The sequence below is a fragment of the Puntigrus tetrazona genome, chromosome 10 (assembly GCF_018831695.1).
Source record: "Puntigrus tetrazona isolate hp1 chromosome 10, ASM1883169v1, whole genome shotgun sequence".
In the NCBI taxonomy this organism is placed as follows: domain Eukaryota; kingdom Metazoa; phylum Chordata; class Actinopteri; order Cypriniformes; family Cyprinidae; genus Puntigrus; species Puntigrus tetrazona.
In genome coordinates, this window is record NC_056708.1 from 10,648,014 (window position 1) to 10,669,178 (window position 21,165).

The 21,165-nt window shown below is 40.6% G+C and overlaps 1 protein-coding gene across 8 annotated transcripts in view; it reads right to left on the reverse strand.

Annotated features, from left to right (window-relative positions):
• The window catches only part of auts2a (activator of transcription and developmental regulator AUTS2 a), a 281,245-nt gene that overhangs the window by 166,361 nt on the left and 93,719 nt on the right, over positions 1-21,165 (reverse strand). For all 8 annotated transcript variants that reach the window (XM_043250831.1, XM_043250826.1, XM_043250828.1 and 5 more), the window contains one exon: positions 5,225-5,326. In XM_043250831.1, the coding sequence (XP_043106766.1) occupies positions 5,225-5,326 (102 nt within the window). The remainder of the gene's footprint in view (positions 1-5,224; positions 5,327-21,165) is intronic.

Here is a 21,165-nt window from a genome sequence, read left to right on the forward strand (position 1 = left end):
GACTAAATTCTGATTCTATTTACACTCTGATTCTGATTCTGATTCTCAAAATCAGTTTTGAGTGCTCTATTCTGAATAGCAATGCTGTGATGAGAATTCTAAATTTACATCTGAATTCCGAATAAAGCACAAATCTGCAGATTCCTCATATCTGTGTCAAAAGCATGTCTTGATGTGCTACACAACCCGACCCCAGCACACGACATACCACTAAACAGGCCAAACTGCCACCTGACCCTCAATGTAAATATTTCATTGCTCTGTCTCCGTTAAGACCGCACTGAATGATGAATGAGCAATAAAACGTGTTACCCAGAAATCCCGGAGTACTGTCACTATGGCGACCAAAGAGCAGGTAATGTCATCGCTTTCTCTGAGTCTCTTTTTACTGTCTGTCTGTGCCTCTCTGCGTTATATTAGCAGGCTGTAATGAGAGTTAAAGAGCTGCTTTAGGACGGTCCTTCCATAGGAGGGACGCTGCAATGACGATGGTGTTAAATTAACTGTCATATTTAAGCCTTTTAGTTTGGTTTTGTTCCCAGCTCGGACTGACCTCATTATCGTCTCCTGCTTTGTCTCTCATCAGCAAGATGGTGACGGGTGGGCAAAGGCAGCAAACGCTCAGGGGGCACGATGCGTCCGTCCCCCATCCCTCTCGGCAAACACACACACACCAAAAGAAAAGCATTAATGTGCTGTTTACTGGAATCCGGCGCCTGTAATTGCCAATTTATTTGATAGGCAGCCGGATAATGATGGCATTTCACTCCTGCCGCAGAGACTAAACACATGTGTGTTTGATTCGCCCCGTCTCCGCCACACATCGCCTTCTCTCCTTTTCCCTTTGCCCTGGCCTCCAGCCACCCTGCCTGGGGAAACCGTGCCGCCATGCTGGCTTCAAACGCTGCTGAAAGGGGACCCGGGGCTTCGGAGCAAATACAGCAAGCCTGCCAATTTATCCAAGGTTTGGGGTTACCGCTGGCGAGAACAAGGCTGATGCACCATTTGTAGCTTAATGAGCTGGCAGCGCATGGGGACAGGGGGAGAGAGGGAGAGGGAGGAGAGAGGGTGAGGAAAAAGAGGAAAAGAAAGGGGGAAAGAGAGCAAGATGTCCTGTGTGACCTCTTTTGACCCCTGCTTCCTCTCTGTCAAGCGTAGATCAACACCAGGCTCTGTCTCCCTCTGTTTTTTTCATCAGTGCAGTGAAAAGGAGTACGAGAGAGAATACATCATTAGCACACTGCCAAACAGTCTATAACGAGGCCTAGTAACCCCAACTCAAGCTTTTCCTTCGTCTTTGCTTCATTTTTATCAAAATGGTGTACGCATGCTGTCCTGAATAAATATAAACAATAAACACTTTTGCATTTAAAGAAACTCTCCAAGGCCTGATTTTTCATTTTAGGAAAGACTCTTTACTCTAAGAAAGGAATTGGAGAGGGGAGTAGTCAGATTTATCGCTGAGTTGATTTAAAAACAAAAAATGTTAGGCGACTCTACGTTATTTAAGGCTGTTATAGTGGCAGTGCGTAACATGCACCGATCTACATCACACCAGCAGTGTGCTGGTAATGTAGACAGCCTATGAGCGAAAGTCTTGTATCCCAGACATGATGTGTTTATGTAAAGTAATCTGCATGTTATATTAGGGGGGAGAGAGAGAGAGGGAGAGAGAGAGAGAGAGAGAGAGAGAGAGAGAGAGAGAGAGAGAGAGAGAGAGAGAGAGAGAGAGAGAGAGAGAGAGAGAGAGAGAGAGAGAGAGAGAGAGAGAGAGAGAGAGAGAGAGAGAGAGAGAGAGAGAGAGAGAGAGAGAGAGGGGGATAGAGAGTAGCACTTAATCACTGATGCTGTTTTTGAAATTACAGACTGACAGAATGATTTCAAATTACTGATTTGATCTGTATCTGTGTGGATTTATTTACTCGTTCAAACTTCACGCAACGGTGGATAAATGTTTGCAGGAATTTCCTGCATAATTTTGCAGGAATGAGTAAAGTTCTCCGTATCTGTTATCTACTACCTCTATGCTGGTGTGAAGTGGCTTTTTTACGGTGTGACTGTGAATAACCTGCTTCCACCATTCCCTCAGGACCGGGATGCTCTACTTTGAGTGTGACCCTGAGAAACTGCTCAAGCAAAAAATAAATAAATAAATAAATAAAAGTATCTCCGGCACCTTTCACCACTTCCTGTTTGGAATACTCAAGGGCTTCAAAATATTCTGTAACAGAGAAATGCACTTACCAAAAAACTTGGCACATTAATTTGATGGGAATGCAAATGAGGCTGAGAAGAAAAGAAAGCTTCAAGTTATCAAGTAATTTTCATTATCCTTTTTTTTTCTAGTTTCCAGTGTTTTGCTGGCTAAAGAATATTAAAAAAAGGGGAAAAAAGAATGACATTGAACAGACTACTACACTTTAATCTCTCACATCGTCACTTCCTTGAATAAAATTCTATCAGAAGTGTTCACCTTATTCTATTGATAATTACGTTAGAATTAAGATAATAAAATACACATGCAAAATAATAAATAAATAAACAATAAATAATATTTTATGTACACTTAATAAATAAATTGTTCATTTAATTAAATTTTTAAAGCATAGTTCACCCCAAAAAAAAACATGGGGCTTTGAAACAGCAAGTAGATGATGACACAATGTTTTGGGTGAACTATCCCTTTAAGTTAAAACCCATCACCCACAATGCATTCTGCATCTCTTTGTGGGTTGCTTTTACCTGTCCGATAATCAAACCCTATCTTGAATTTCATCTCTAACTTTATCTGTTTCCCCCATTCCACTTACATTTCTTCTCTTCCTATCTACCCTTCCCTTCTCCTGGCCCCCTCTCATGCTTTATCTCTTTGGTCTTCTCTCTCTTCCCTGACGAGGGGCTGCAGGTATCATTTCAATTTCTGATGTCAACATCAAATTACTTATTTCATTTCATGCCTGGCCAAGCATCCTATAGCTACATGCAGGAGCGGTCGCGCTCAACTCGTTCTGCCGTGTCTGTTCCGACGACTCGCCTCGCCCTCCAGCTGACAGCTCTAATTATGCCCGATATCTGATAGCGCCGGCACACACTCACAGACTCACATCTCCACCGCGGGAGCCAAGACTTGAGGTTTGAAGAGGGCCTGCGCCAGACTGACTAAGCTTCCACGTGAGCCTGTTTATAAGATCCATAAACAGTTCAATGTAAATTGTATATACTGCCTTTACATGGTCAAATGCTATTTCAAGAGGGTTATATATGACTGTATGAGTGTAGAGTAGTGATAGTACAATTTTCATAAGCCGATGAGTACTGCCATAAGGCAAAGTTTAATACATGCATATATGCATATTAATAATTTTTAAAGGGCTACCCCGACCCAAAAATTAATTTTTGTCATTGATCATTCATCCTCATGTCGTTCTGGACTCAAAAGCTTTGTTCATCTTTGGAGCACATTTTAAAATATTTTGGATGAAAAACGGCTGAAAAATGACTGTGCCATTGACTGCCAAGAAATGAACTCTCGTCAAGATCTAGAAAAGTATGAAAGACATTGTCAAAAATAGCCCATCTGCCATCAGCAGTTCAATCTGTATTTTATAAAGCGACAAAAATACTTTTTGTATGTAAAGAAGATAAAAATAATGGCTTTATTCAACAGTTCATCTTCACTGTGTCTCTGTTTCTGCTGGAAGAAAATAGCATATGCTCTGCTGTTTCAGCCATGACACACAAATATGTTTGTACATTAATTAATGCTTTGTTTTGAACAAAAACCGCATATCCGTGTGTTGCGGCTGACATAGAACAGTGTTTGCAGTTTGTGTTCAACAGATACTCTCCAAAATGGTGCAACGCTGATGCAGAATGACACAGAGGAGACGAACTGACGAACTTTTTGGTTCCTAAAATTCTGATTGAACCACTAATGGCAGATGGACTATTTCGACAATGTCTTTCATACCTTTCAGTGGTGAGTTATGACTATGCCAGAACACCCACACAAGCCACGCACCGGAAGCTCATTTGCACATGGTGGTGTACAAGAGGTAAAAAACGATATAAATACAGTTAGTTTTTTCACACAAACCGCTTGTTTGTGTCTTTGGCCATCAATGAATTGTGACGATGGGGTATGGTTAAATTTGGATTTCTCTTGCATGTTTTTTTCCTCTCATAGAGGAGGTTCCCTATACCAACCATTATATGACTGACAGACTACAACGGTTTGACTTAAAAATCTCAAAATTGGATCCAACGAAGAAAAAAGACCTCTACGCCTTAGAATTCAAATTTTACTTTCAAAGTTAACGATGCCTTTAATAACAAAAGTTTCATTTTGGGCTAGAGTAGCCCTTTTAAACATTTAATATAATCTATGTATACGGTTTGAATGCAATGCTGACGCAAAAATTGCTGATAAAGTTATCTCACTTTCATATTTAAATATCGACATAGCATATTTGGAATTCCAGTGATTCAAATACAAGCTTTGTGTTTTTACGGTACATCACTGATGTCCAAGCATGGTCACTGGTACATTTTTCACCGTGTTACTTCCTGTCGTCTCCACTTCTACGGTGTATAAGCACAGTCGCGCTTCAGCCCGAGTCTCCACTGAAGCTGCCAGCTGAGTAAATAGGATGTTCTTATCACCACCCGAGCACAAACACATAGCAGAGCCTGCAGGCCTGAGGGTGCAGACAGCCTCCGCGCTCCTCTACCTCACACCCCGACAACACAAGCACACACACACACACTGAGCTCAAGAAGAGCCGGGCTCTTAAAATGCTCCTATTGTTCCTGTTGGCACAGAGCCTTGTCAGTTTAGACCAATGGAGTGGATAAGAGAAACTATAAAGCGCTACTTAAATATTGAACCTCGTTAACAATACGGTAGATAAGGAAAGCAACCAAATGACTGATGATGATCAAGAAAGTTATTGTAGGGGACCAGGTGTTAACAATATTCTGGTTGCTCATATATTTAAGCACTAAATGCCAGTTGTGACAGATTCTGCATATTATTCGTGAGCATTATAAATGCACGGATATCACAACTCAAAGGAACAATTTGCTAACAAATCAGATCTCATTGTGACTTGCAAGCAAAAGGCATGGAAAACACATTTCCAAAAAAAGATATATGTACGGAGTAAGGAGTAAATGTAGTTTTTTGTTAGTATGGCAAATGATGGACAGAATTGATTGGACTCACGTCTGTCAGTCTATCTCTGGAGCTGCTCCGGATGGAGGGTTTGGATTCTCCGCTCACGCTGTCGCTGTCGCTCTCTTTACAGTTGTTCTGGCCCGGCTTCAGCTAGAAAACACGAAAACAAAAATAGTCAGAGGCAACTAAAGGAGAAAAGGCACTAAAAGATGTTACTAAATGTACGCCAGAGAAGAAAAAACACTATGTAACTAAATATATTTTAAGCTTGGTTAGCTCGGATAAAAGGCAGCTATTGGATGTACATTACTGTTCGAAAGTTTGGAATCTGTTATGCTCACAAAAGCTGCATTTATTTGATCGAAAAACTGAAAGATGTACTAATGTGAGCTTTTTTAATTTAACAATATATATGTCTTTATTGTCACTTTAAAAAAAACTAAATGAAAAATACAAAATAATTGATCTTACTATGTAAATTAGCAGAATAACTACCAAACATGTTTTGCTGTGAATATAGCCATTAACATGAATTATCATATGGTAAAAGCTGATTCGGATCCTGGCATCTCTATTCTACCATCGTTTCAAATTACGTAATTGCTTTCACCTATTAACACATTGAGCAAAGTTTCAAAATTAATAAATGATAGACAACTAAATCTAACATGTTATTGCACTGAGAATAGGATACCAAGTACAGCAACGTTGACTTTATGTATTTTCTTTTGCCAGCAAAATAAGTTTCATATTCTAGAGCTTTGCCACGGAGAGTAATGCACAGCTCCTGACATATAAGGAACTCCTGTGTCCTCCGCTGTTTTATAAAATAACTATGAATAATAATAATATAAATAATTAACCAAGGCTTTATTAAGAAATGCATCACAAAGAAATGCCTTTTCTGTGACACCATCAACCTGGCTGGCTTTGGCCGCTGACATCCACATGATTTCAGCCACTGTGGGCTGACTTCACATCAAACTTCTGAGAAAGAGAAATAAAATCCAACCGAACCACATCAAAAGCCGCTTTCCGTTCGGCAAGCCACTCTCCCCATGCAAGAACCAGAGATTCACAGCAGGTGTCCTTCAGCAGACTAGAAATCATAAAGAACAAGAGCAGAGCGAGGAGGAGAAGGACGAGGGGGGAAAACGGGAGGAGGACATGAAATCCAAAAACATCTGAGCCCCAGTAAAGTCTGGAGAACAATGCCATACTCCCGGGACCCGGCAACTGTCGTCAAGGTCTGCGATTTACGTCTTCTGAAGGTTCGCCATTCAGACGTCTGTTTCCGCACCCCTCGCCCTGCCAAAACCCGCTGCCTTCATCTCTCAGCACATAAAAAGCCCGTTTTATGAGTCGAGATGAGCAGTAAATGACTGCAGTGTCACTTAATGGAAAAAGCAGAGTAGGCCACGGCGCACTGGGGGGTTGTTTACCGAGATGGAGAGATAGGTCAGCCCGCTCATTTCTTTTCCTATCTTTCCCTCCCAGACATTCCCATCTTTCTCTGTCTCACTCGCTCTTTCATACTTCCCCATCACGTAGGAGAATAAAAACAGATTCTTTGCGATAGTTCCTGACAAAGGCGGCGGGACGGGAGGAGGGAATAAGATGAGGGTCGGAGAATATCTCTTTTCACTGGTGCAGACTGTGGGTTGTTAGAAGGCGCACAGGCGGGATAAGGGACTGCGGGGAAGAGGGCCCTTGAGTAAAGCACATAATTAAAATGAAACTGTTCCTTTTCTGTAGCCATTAGCTATGTGAAAGGATCTCTCTCAGAGGGAGAGCTCACTGACTCCAGGCAGAGACGCTAGCTTCTACCAGCAGGCCACCGTGATAAGAGGCCCGCACTGCTCAGAGAGAGAGGGAGAGAGAGTGTGTAAGTGAGAGAGAGAGGGAGAGAGAGAGGGGGGGGGGGAGACAGAGAGAGAGAGAGAGAGAGAGAGTTGGCAATGACAAAAAGGAGGACAAGCAAGTTAGACAAGTCATAGGTGCATTTTTATGTGCTTTTCTGCATCCACATCTCATTTTCAATAAGCTGTCTCATTAACTTCATCTAAACTTCTACCTCAGGGGGAGTGCATTACCCAGTCAAGGTCAAATACTGCTCTGTCTTCATTTAGACTTTATAAAGCATTTCAGATGAGAGACACATAACCAAATGAGAAAAGCAGACAGCGGGAAAATGCAGGTACAAACCAGTCGATCAGCACTTATTAAATTTGGCAGATAATCCTCTGAAACCTCCTTCGAATCACTTGGTGGACTCTGTGTGATAGAGCTCATGTAAAAATGTAGTTCATAATTTAAATTTCATATCTTTAACTTTATTTAATGGCATTAAGAGCACCACAGGTTTTCATGTTTTTCACACTTTTTCACGCTATTAGCGTTTTGTTCATGTAATCTCAAGTGAAACATTAGTTTAATTTCTCATTAAGCTAGTAAGTTAATATTATAACATTTTGTGTAAGCCTCTTTGTCTTTAACAGACTTATTAAAACATTTATTTTATTCTAACATTTATTTAGACAATTCATTTTTTTGAATAGTATTTTGTTTGTCATTCAAACTTGGCAACAGATGGTATTGCTTTTCTATAAGTGAGTGCTGACGCTGGTTAAGAACTGCAGATAAACATCAAATAAACAGGTTTTAGATCAGTATTAGCCAATTCATGTGACAAGAAACTGATAACAGACATTGGCTGTAAATATCCTGGGCATTTATAGTAAAGTCATTCATTATATGGCAATCATATGTTAGCCTTTTAGGTGAAGACTTCAAAAAAATAGCTAGAAGTAAAGAGTAAAAATGATTTTTCATGATGCAGCACATCAAATTTCATACTCAGTACTGAAGAGAAATGATGATATAATAACTACCAAGAAGCAGTTGTACTATGCATACAATGCAAATGTCTATGTAAAAAGCTGCTGCATATTTATTTACTCCCAGTTGAGTTTAAAATCAAATATTAACAGAGCTATAAAACTCAGATAGTACATCTACCTATAACCAGTTAAGCATGTACGCCTTTTACTAGGATTACAAGAATTGCAAAGCAACGAAGGGATTTGTTATTAGTTTTCCCCCATTCCATTCCACTTAACGCCTCTTAAACAGCCTTTGAAAAATGAACAAGTACTTTTTCCTGGAGGCATGCGGGTCATTTCTTATGAGTTCTCGGAGTAATTTTTGAAGAGATTTGATTAATAGAGGCGTTAAAGAAAAAAGTGCAATGCGGGTAGCCACGATAAATTACCATCATCAAAAAGTTCAGTGCAAATCGGGTTTCCACCCACAGTCAATAAATCAGAGAGCTCAAGCAGTTCTGTCTATAAACCTCTATGTCCACACATCGCCCATTACTCCACTTTTAAGGTTTAACAGGGCATCTCGCTAACTCTAAAATTAGTCAGAAGTCTAGACGCATGAAGTACGATATCTATTGTGTTCATTTTTATTGCTCCCATGCTCTTTCTGGCACTACTCCGCTCAGTTTTGGCATATGATCGTTACCTACTGCTGCTTTCTAGATTAACTGTCATAACAAACTTAATGCAGTTTCTTGTAAAAATGATCTTTCTTTGGAAAGCAAGCATCTCCCATATGTACGAGCATGCGAGCGTGTACATAAAAGCGTTGTTTATGAGTGCGTATGCGCGCAGACGGGCGTCTGTGGGTTTTCACAGTCTTTCTTGTGCAATCATAATGACGTTAATGAAGACTGACAGCTCCACCAGGTTGCACCATAAGGATAAACTCCTTTAACAACCCTGAGAGCAGAGCCTGAGTAAAGATTCCCCCTCCAGGAAGATAACAAACAGATGGTTTTCATATTCCAGCAACTAATTCCTCAACAATTAAAAACACAGTAAGACATTAGCATCTAATGAAACATTTAAACTACCAGTAAGTGCATCTGCCATTAATTTCAACACAGTAAGTTCTTGTTTTGCCTCAATCTGTTCCCTGTTAGGGCTGATTTCTCCCTCCCCCCATCTGAGTTTACTGAAGTATAGAATTAACAACTGTTTTCAATAAGCAGTCAGCATGATTCCCTGGCACAAAAGCCTCCACGCTATTAAAGATTAATTTATGCTGCCAAGCCTTTGATGTGAGGCAGTAATGGAAAGAGCTTCTCGTTTTGCCTTCCCCATAAAAAGGTCAAAGAGACCTGTACGCGTTAACCCGGCTCTCGCGACCGCCCGCGAAAAGAAAGTCGGTCGTCAATGGTTGTTTTATAGATAGCACCATTTTATAGCGCTGTAATCACATTGCACTTAGCGAGAAAACGAAGGTAGTTTGTTTCCAACGTTGCAAGAGGAGGCCAAGCATAACAGCTTCTGACTGCATTACACTGATAGAAAGTCGCATTAATTCACACCAGCGCCTCGCGAACAAGTTCTGCTATACAACAAGACTTTTTATTTGAATTTACTGCAATTTCGCCCTGGCGCCGGCACCGAAGCCGCGCATCCATTATGAGTGCCGGTACAACAGTCCATAAGCCTAAATGTATTTTATAGGCACTGTCTCAAAGACATAGAGAGCAATAGCTAGGAGTTTCCATATAACAGACAGTTTTAATGGCTCTTTAAATGTGAAAGTGGGAGCGGCGGATTTCAATGGCACTCCTGGAGAATGGTGCCTTAATCTGAAATAATACTGACATACATTAAGAGCTAGCTTGTAAAAGCCATATTAGTTTATACGGAGATGGAAGCACTTGCAAAGAGGAAAATGGCGCAGCTCAAGGCGAGAGCGCAGATGAGCATCCATTCAAAGTGTGTGATGCTACAAGGAGATGGTGTTACGCTAAGCATATTCGAGAGAAAGAAGAACAAAACAGTATAGTTTTGGTTGAAATTCACTGCAGAGCTTGAGTAATGGGCTAAGCGTCCTTTGAAATCCTCTGACTAGACTCTTAAAATGGCTTTTGAAGCTTTTATAGGATTATCGTTAGCACATGTAGTCAATTATTTCCTTTGCCCACTTGCTGAAAAGTGCTTGCCGGTGTTATGATAAAATTTTACAAGTCTATTGAACTATTCCCACAGGCACGGCCCACAACCCGATGCAGTCAAACACAAAGCCTGACTCCGCCGCATTGGCCTTTTAAACGGCGCCGTTCGCAAACCCCAATACCCTTTTCATCTGAACCCCTGCTTTGAACAGCTCGGCTGACCCTTCGCTTGCAGTGGAAGCCCATGGGATTCTGTTGCTATCGGCTTCTGTTCTTCCTTAGTTACGCACTACAGCAGCTGTGGAGCTCGACGGTAATAAAACCTGGAACAATTTACCAGCTTTTATTGTTCTTCTGTGGCGCTTCAGCACAGCTAACCTGTCCTCCAAGGAGCTGAAAGAGAGAGTGAGAATCCCACTAGAGCGCCAATGAAAGAGGATCTCATTTACCTAAAAGCGCTTATAAATTTTTAATTTGCTTTAACAAGTAAATTAACAAGTCCCTCATTCGGGAAGTTTTATGGCTGCCTGCCACCGAGGGACAGCCATGAAAGTTTTATAGATAATCCACTAGTGTGCTAGGCTGCTTATAATAAATTGTCTATTTCCTGCTGCAGTCTCAAATCCCTCAGTTTCCAGTGACTACCCTTTAAATATCTCCCTCTCTGCTTTCTTTTCAGCGCGATATAACGCCTGTTTTTACGCTGGAGCAGACGGTGGCCCGTAGAAGAATTATCCTGTTTCTTGTGAAGGTGAGGAGGGTCTGGTTTATGTGAGTCAGCGTTGGCTTACATACAGGAGACAATGTTATCCTCCGTCTTCACACAGGTCTCTGTGATTGGCTGACAAGTTAAAGGGATAGTAACACAAAAATGAAAATTCCTCATGTATTCTAAATCTGGATTGCGTTCATCTCTACAAAACAAGATATTCTAAAAAAAATGTACTATAGAATTAAATATCTAATATCGAATTAGATACCCAAAAAGCTTGAATGGTTAAATAAAAATATACTGTGAAAATGTCATCATTAACTGGTTTGGCATACCAATCAGCTGTGAAGTAATAACTGTAACACTCACATCTTTATGTAAGCGGTGCGTGTTTATTCAACTGAGAAAAGCGTTTCGATGAATATATATATGCTGCATGTGAAATGTGGCAACTTGTGATCCATACAAATTCAGGTTAACATCTATTTTGAGTTTTGGTTACTGATAACATGCATGCGAAAAAATAACATGTACAAACCATCTTGTAATCTCCCAGCAGCTTTACACCAAAAACAGACATGGTGGTTTGATGTTTAAAAATGTAGAAGTTGCAACAATTGACAATTATTTTAACATTTTACAGTTAAAAAAATATATAATTCTATAAATATAATTATGTAAATGTTTAAATATTTCAATAGTAGTTTATGTTTAATATTTTTCATTTGTATTATTTTTATTATTCTATAGTCATATTGTTGCATAACTCAAAATATCTGGATACAAACAAGCATGGCAAAAAAAAACTAAACAAAAACTTGACAGGCAATCTTACTAATGACAACATTGAATTTGTCCAATAAACAAACCAGACACAAGAACATATTAACGTAGATTGATTCCGTGGTTGAAACAAGAACCTTCTGATGTTCATTCATGTTTAGTTCATGTTATGAATATTAAAGAGGAAGAGCTGACACTTGAAGTGAGCTGCAATCTGTCATGAGACGTTAAAGAGCCACGCATTTCTTACAAAATGACCAAATTTGAAAGCTGAGACTTTGTTTCATACCAAATCTACTCTTCTGCTTGGTTTGTTTGTCAGACAAAACAGCAAACTGCAATTAATTCAAAAAGAAGAATCGCAATTTGATTTCTTGTCCCCATACTCCCATGGCCTATTGCTGTAACACACGGCTGTATATAGGTCAGAAAACCCACAGCTTTTGACTCAGTTCCCAATTAGTGAATTAAAAGGCCCTGCGTGAGCTTCCTGGACCTCCATCTGAGTGTTCTGGTTTTCTGGCAGCAGGCAGTAGTTGGATACCACTGTGAGCAGTTAACCTGAGTGAGCTTACCCTAAAGACAACAGCGCTTGACAGAAGGATGCAGGGGCCATCATAGCTGGTGCGGCACGGCTGCAAATGTTCCGTTATTGCTTGGACAGCGACTGTGTCACCCCTCCAACCCACGCGGCCCTGCTATGACCTCCTCAGCTCTGAGGGCCGGGGCTCTTAACCGCCGCAGACAAGCTGCCTGTATCGCATCCGATCTAAAGTAGCAGCCTGTCAACAGGGATCAGGGCTCAGGTCAGGCTAAAAGGCCTGCACGGCTGTTTATTTAGGCTAACATTACGCCTGAGTACGTACCGCGGCGCACTTCCGCTCGCACATTGTCACGATGACCCTGTCCTCGCAAAGACTCTGGGTTATATTTGCCGCTTTTCTACGCCAACGCTCCAATCGACATCTACATTCCCCCAAAGCCTGGCTTTCGTAGGTGACATCACATCCTAAATGTCAGCCGAAACTATTTTACGGGGAATACTGCAGCTTTCATCAGCGTCTCCCGTTCCCCAAGGCGCGATTGCCTTGGAAACGCTCCGGGCCCCCCTCTTCGCGCTCGGTAAGCTCAAGTGACACACAACGACCTTCGCTGACCTTGTCAGGCGCTGCTGTCGTGACGGCAGGAGGGATCTTAACTGACGATTACCATTAGCTTTAACCTGCCTTTCATTCCACCTGTGTGTGAGAATGCAGAGCTTTTAAGAAGCAAAAGAGAGTCGGCGTCTCTCAGCAGAGGCCTGAGGGTAAATGAACCTTGAAGGAAGAAAGAAAAGAGAGATAGATGGAGAGGAAAAAGAGAGGTAGGGGTGGACAGGGAGTAAAAACAGTGCAGAGTGCAGTTTAAACCTCATAACTCACACAAAGAGCAGCGTTTACTCACTTCAGCCGTTGCCTCGAGGACAAACCTGAGGACGCATTTATATGGATATAAAACTTAGTGATGTACAATGACATTATAGACAAATCAATATGCTTTTAACATCCATCCTCTGCTTGTGCTCAGCACTACTCTAGTTCCACTCCTACAAATGGCTCTATAATGTGATGCTCCTGCATACTGATATATGGGGACAATTCCCAGATTTAATAATGAACTGAAGAGCAGAGGAGGGAAGTGGGATATTACGAGCGACCGGAGACTTCAATTCTCTTAGATCATATCTGAACAGCTAGTTATGGTGCTCAGAATGACAATAAAAGATGAGGTCTTCAGGCTGTGAACACCAGACATGGACAGTCGCGTCGAGAAATCGGTTTGACCGCCCCTGACTGGACCCCCTTTTTTGGAGTATTTACATAAATGTTTTTTTTACCATGCAAGCTAAATAGCAACTAAAACAGAAAACTGTCAGCACACAAATTAAAAGCACAAGCGTAAATAACAAAAGATAAAAATAAATAGATAAATAAATGGCAAAATGTATAAAGCAATACATTTAAATAAATTTATCATAAATAAATTATTAAAAAAAAACAAAACAATAAATAACGTAAAAAAGGGTCCAAAATATTAACACAACACAATAAAAAAATAAGATAAGAAAGATAAATCATAAATAAATAAAGTTAGAAAAGTAAATAAAAACTAGGTAGGTAGGTAAAACATCAACAATGTGGCACAATGCACTGTATAAATTTTATGCACATTATTTTAAACAGGTGTTTTAACTGTATTTTGAATGTTGCACTTCACTGTGTGTTGTGTTTTAGGGTTAAAGGGAATAGTTGAAGAAAGGTCTTACAGGTTTGGAACAACGTGGGTACATAATTAATGACGAAATTAGAATTTTTTAATGGAAAGACACTCGATAACGATAAATACAACTTGGCTGATATGAAGCAAGTGATCCTGGGGTCTTGGAAGCCAAATAGATATTTCCCAGAATGCAGCAGATGCAGAGGGAAGGCCGTCACAGAGAAGCCAGAAAATTTAAGCTAGCAGGCCAAGTGCTTATCACTACATAACATTTCATCAAAGAAATTTGCGCGCAATTAATTACATTCCCAGGCCTCCGCGATCCGGCCGTAGTTGTTACTCGGCTATCGGCTTTCAGGGCTCGCCATCTCACTAAGCCTCGCTCGCGGTGCCAAGTCACATCCCCCAACACCAGCCAGCCTCAATAAAAGAGAAGGAAAAAAATCTCTTCTCTTCTCAGCTTGCAGGGGCTCTCATTCCTCTTTTTTATTGCCATTTATTTTCCTCTAGGAATTCACTGCCAGTATATTGGCAAGCCTTCCAGTAGATGGAAGCAATGAAATTTAGCGCGGACACTTAACACCGGGTCAAGCCATGCGCGCGGCTCATGTGTGGCAGTAATATGATAAACAGGGGTATCTAGTGTGGTTGAGGCCGCTTTTATTTTTTGTCCATCTGTCTATGATGAAAGTGACAGGGAGAATGCGCAGCCCCGCTGTGGAATGCTGTTTATTAGGAGCTTTCTATATTTATACATTCCTCACGGACGTGGATGTAAACAGGTCAGGACCGGAGTGTCACCTAACAGCCCATGCAGACGTGCGGAGATCTCAAACCGAGCATTAACATGCTAAACAAACCAACGGAAATGGCTAATGGAGAGTTTAAGTGTTTCCACTCCATTATCACACAGACAACAAACAGAACACGACGCAGCTTGAAACAAAATGGTGAATTATTACACAAGTCATGTTGCATCTTGCTTACTGCTGGAGCCACGGCCTAGTTTGCTTGAATCCGGATCTCGTTTCCCGCCATCATTTGCTAAATTCTCTCTAATATAATAAGAGAAAAAATTAAATTGTCTGGCTTTACTATTTAAACAGATTGTCTTTTTAGGTCAAAACTCGTATAACCCCTGCAGTTCTTTTTGACCGACACAATAACATCCACATATATAATCATAGTGCAATAAAACTAGATAAAAGCCACTAGCTTGATAATGAATGTGGGTGTGTGTTGTGTAAAGGCACGGGTTAAATGCATGAACCACAGGTATGAACACATAAAACATATTCATAATGTTAGCGGAAATGCTATTGTGATACCTGGAAAAACAAAGCCATTCTATAATTTCAGATGTACTGTAAAGACGGCATTAACCACAAAGAAATATCTAAAAGTATGAAGTGACTTCAGTACTTCAGAACAAACAAAAAAAAAACACTCCTGAAGCAGTGGAATACATTTTGATGAAAGATTATGAAAGCATACATAAATATCATATATATCACTGCGGTTTTCTTTCTCGCCGCGGTTCCATTGTTTAAACAAAAGATTACATGAAAAATAAGGTCATAATTATATATATCATGATACTATTTATGAATTCCGTTGTTTGTGCAGACTTTATTATGGGAAAAAAAAACATGCATAATTTGAGTTATGCATGAGGCCCTGATCTGTTTTGATGAAAAATTCTCTAAGCGTCATACACAGCGTTCATTTCTTCAGGTGCTGGTCTTTATTTTTCACAGTCGCCTGTAAAGATAAGGTGCATTATATCCCGAGGCTCTGGGTGGGCCATTCTGGGAATGCTGGACGCAGGTGATCAGTGTGTGTTTCAGAGTATACGATTTACACGCTGTTTAAAATAGCTTCCTGCTCTCATAGACCTGTCACCACCTACATCACAGAGGGAGAGAGAAAACCAGGGCTGGGGACAAACCGTCCCACCTGTGTCAGCTACAAATTACAGCATTCCCAAGAGCGCTTCTTGCCTTGGCCCCATTTCTTCTTGCTTCATAATGATGCTGCTATTTTGTGTCAAATTAATGTACTAGTGTGAAACTGTAACCAGAATGACAGGAGACAACTGTTTATTTGTTCACTCTCTTATCTTAACCAAGGCCGTTATCGTCCATCTTTGACAACTGCTTGACCTTCTTAGCCCATGCATGTCATGTCTCTGTTTGTGTTTAGGTCTGCACTTCCTTTAGCGAGTAATGGACTTCCTTCAGAGCATAAATCAGAGTCGTACGCTTTTTTCAATCTCATATTTCTTCAGTCTGCTCCATGCATTAGCCTAGTCTAGAGATGGACATGGTGGTTTTTTTTCCCAAACGCACATTCATTGTCAAGTATACATTTATGGTCACACTTTTTTAGGTCCAATTCTCACCATTACTAGTTTATATATTTTTTATTTCTTATTATTATAATTTTTTTTTTCCTGAAGGTTTTTATGAAAACAAAAACAAAATCCCAAAGTATGCTCTAGTTGTCCAAACTTTTTTTTTTTTAAAGGGGGCCAAATTCGATGATTTGGACACACTGGGGGGCCAGATGCCTCTCTCTTTCGCACAAACTCTCTTTCCACATCCATTTAAAATCCATGCACTATAACGACAAAGCAAAAAACTGGTGTTTAACATTTTTGCTAATTTAGTGAAAATAAAAACTTGATATGAATATAAGTTACTGCCACAATCAGTGTTACCACAGTAAATCCATTGTAAACGATTTGTGAAAAGTATTTTAAGTGGATTGTTGTCATACAATGTTTCTCCTGTGCTGCAGCAGTGTTGTCAGAGCTATTTCATCTGCATTTAAATTCAGAAAATAGTTTAAATGACAACAACATTTGTGGTTTGCATCGGAGACCTTTGCTCCAAAGCCGAACGCTTCTTACTGGATCTCGCAGCGCTGTTTAGTGGTCACATGATCGAGATCTGTCCAGAAGGTAAATGCACTTGGGCTCGTCCTGCACGCTTCAAACAAATCACGCTTTAGTTGCGTTCATGAATTCTTGTGCGTGAAAGAATTAGGAGCGCGAATGAGTTATCAAATTGTTGTCACTTGTGTTTTATAGCTACATCTGGCCAAAAATGTAGTTCACATTGTGAAACAGCGTGATTCGTAAATTATCCTGTGTGGGCCACATATAATACATTTCAACAGACAAGCTGCGGGCCGTCTGAAATTCATCCACGCTCGCAGGCCGGACTGTGGACACCCCTGCTAACTAACAAAAAACTAAACCATACGCACCGACTTAGTGTCACTGATATAGTATTATAGTTTTTGTAAATTGTTTGTATTAGATGTAATTTTAGTTTGAATGTTGTTTATATAGTTTATTTTTCATTTTTATTTTTTCAGTTTATGTCCATTTAACTGAAATTATTTTAGTATTTAAAATATAACTATTTAAACTGTAAGCAAGTAAATTATATTTATGTATTTATTAAATTTTTATTGATTTAGTTTGTTTACCCTGACACAAACAGATGTAAAAATTATGGAATCAGTACTTTCTTCTTTTTTTGGAGACTTCATAATTTCCCATGGATTTTTTGATTTGATCAATAGTGACTAGATATTTAAAGATACTTAAAAACGGATATTTGATCATTTATTTTATTGATTATTTTTGTCAAAGAATCCCATTTAGGGTATATTTCCAACACGATAGAGCATGAACTTTTAGCGAAAGCAATTCTGAACCGCCTATATCCACGTAATAAAAATGTGCCAGTCTTTACGTATTGAACCTGTGTTTTAGCACCAATCAGCAGACATTTCTCTTTGAATCTGCGGTGAAACGTGCAGTAAGGCACGTCAAAACAGTGTTGCACAAAAAGTGAACAGAGGTCCATATTTTTATGAGACCAGGTTGAATATTAAGAGTTTTTTGTAAATAAACACACCCAATCACGGGTCATGCGAATCTAAAACCATCCCAATACAAGTCTTCCTCAAAATAGTCGATTTGACAAACGTGCCAAAACGCGTTTCGAAAATCTAGCAAATTTCCTTAATATTTTCTTTGCCGCCAGACAATGGCAACCTTCATCGTCTCTGTCTGCCCATGATAGGCTTTTCTCTTTTTTTTTTTCCTTTACAGGCTCTTAGGGCCACAAATGTCAACCAGAGGAAGGCAATTATGAGACTAAAATTACTTCCTTACTGTTATCAATCCACTCGGTGGGCCGGGGGACTGGTTAAAAGCCACCATGTAATGGGGCTCAGTTAGACTTTTCTCCTGGGCCTCCGCCAAGGCTGCTAACCTTGCTATTAAAGGCCTCGACAAGCTTTGTCAATGCAATCTGCTGAATGCTTTGAGTGACAAGCGATCGATACTCTCCACTCTCTGGGGTCATCGGTGGTGACAGAGCCCTAAGTAATAACACAACCCTGGCTGCCTCCTCCAACTTAAACGCTTCCCCTGACACAATATTTCTTTTTTGTCTCCGAGCTCGCGAGCTAAATTTTCGTGCCAATCGAAAAAGGGAGGATGGGAGGGAGGGAGGTGGAGGAGGAGAGAAATGGAAGGAGGGTCTGACAAATGGCTGTATGTGTGTGCGTGTGGATTGATGCCGACCGGGGCGAGAGCGAGGCGCGGGGGAGGGAGGTGGTTGGTGGGGGGGGGGAGCGCGGAGAGCTCAGATAAATCGAAAATGACTGGCTGGCGAGTTGTAATCTGCCAGCGCCGAGCCCCCTGTAGCAACAAGCCAAATGAAAAAGCATGCTGACAGACCACAGAGATGGAGGGCCTGCGGTAGACTGCGGGAGGGAGGGAGCGAGCGGTGGAAAGGAGAGAGGAAGTGAAAGCCAAGCCAGAGATATTGTGAGGAGAAACGCTTGCTCTCGTGCTTGACACACTGTCGTTTACCATAAACCGCATCTCGAGCCATTTGTGGCAGATTTATACATATTACACAACCCTCTACGAGGGGAAAAACGCATCTCAATTAACACGGTTTATACGTCTCTGCTATTAAACGTAAAATCAATTACACCTGAATGCAATTGAAATGTTCTTATAAGACGTGCTACTAGTGTTTTAATTGGGGTTGCACTCTCTAAATGCATCGGTGGACTAAAAAAAGCTCCTGTGCGCTCATTTCTCACCTGCTGTCTCTGAGAAGCGCACAATTTAACACACTCGCTCGCGCGCACTCACACCCACACAAAGGCAGCTGTCCTGTCCTCTACCAGCAGGTGGAAAACATTCTGACATCGAACTCCAACACAAGAGCTCCACCTACAGCAAATTCTGCTCCACCCACACTCACAGTAATCCTTCTTTGTCTGAACGCCGAGATCCACCCGTCTAGAGGCTGCGTGTTCTGTATTTACTGCACAGAGGGATGTCAGATCTGGGGCTGACCATTAATTGTAGATCATGGGGCCAGGATGAATGGGAATGTCAATTGTATTCCACCCACTTCTCATCATTTACTGTTCCCTTTCCACATTAGTATAACAAATTACCATACTACAATAAGACAGACTAGATTTGTAATTGGCCCCACAATGATTATTTACAGACTTTATGTATAAAATTAGACATATTGTGTTAGCTATGCATACATAAAAATTTTGTATTTATATGTGTGTGTGTGTATATATATATATATATATATATATATATATATATATATATAGAGAGAGAGAGAGAGAAAATGTAAAAACTGCTACAAAGAGAGATATAAACAGCATGTGTGTGTTAAATAATGCTCTTAATTAATTGTGATCAATTACATTCAAAACTAAATATTTTGTTTACATTATATTTGTGTGTGCTGTGTATATTTTTCATCTATATATAAATACACACACATGCCTGTATATATTTAAGAAAAATATGTTTAGACATTAATTATACTTATATATGATATAAATGATATGAATATAAATATATGCATGTCAATATTTTCGAACTATATGCTGTATTTGTGTGTATTTATAAATACACACACATATACTATGCAAACTAAATTTTGGATGCGATGGTATGAAAAGCATTTTAAAAAACTACATCTGTGCGTAACATAATTGCAAAAAAACGTACAATAAGCATTCACAAACAATAACATTATTAATTTTTAATTATTAATCACATTTTAAAGCAGCTGGATCATTTTTTTTCTGTCATGTATGTTTTACATTCTGAGCTCCTGAAGAATGAGAACAGAATGAACTTCTTTCTGAATCCAAAGACAGGCTACCGAGGGATTGTGGGATGCGTTGACCCCTAGCCTGCCAGCCTGCATATCCTCAGCTCACACTGCAAGGTCAGACTGACTAACCGGCCTCTGAGACTCAGTCTTATCACTGACTCAATAACCTTGCCTGTAAAACAATACGAGACAGGCTCGTACGCATCCCACACACACACACACACACACACACACACACACACATGCAAACATACCCTAGCAGCAAAAATCTCAAGGCTGTGAGCAATACTCCAGACTAACGCAGCCTTACCATAAGCTATTCACAAATTCATATGCATATCCAAACTCTCTCACACACACAAATAATTCATTTTTTTTACTTGAGGGAAGGAAGCTTTGCCTTGTCATTCAGAACCACCCCTCGCCGCGGAAAGTAAAGAGATGGTGGGAGGGATGTAAGTGAGAAAGGGCGAAACAGACAGAGCAAATTCAGAGCAGGAGATGCCTCCTCCCGTTTTTTTCCCCCCAATTTCAGGACCCCACGGCTTCCCGGCGGATTGTGTCAGAGAAAGCCATCTCCTTCCCAGCAGGCCGTCTATTCCCCTGCCTGGGCGCAACTTCCCCTCCTGCCGCCCCACTTCCTGGCTCCCCCCACTGCGCTATCTAGGAAATCACGGCCAATGGCAAATCATTTGTCTCTGCGGTATGTTCACTAAGCGTTGGCTGCCCTGCAGAGGGACAGAGCAGGACGCGAGCACATTTCCTCTCAGTAAACACGGCAAATGAGTTTTGCAACCCTGCGAGCGGCAATTTGGTGAAGGCATACAAAGATGGGAAACGCACCAATCAAACTGTTTTGTGAGAAAATTAGGTTTCGCTGTCAATCGAGGCGCCCCGGATAACTCGACTTTGTCAAAAGAGCATCTTTCCTCTTTATACGTGACACAGAATTTGAATGGCACTTTCCTTTTGTGAGTCGGTTTGTTTGACCTTTTCAAGAATGTGATTCCGGGATGAGTCTTGTACAAACATCCTCCAGGTAGTTATCGGAGTAGTTAAAATACACACGGGGTTT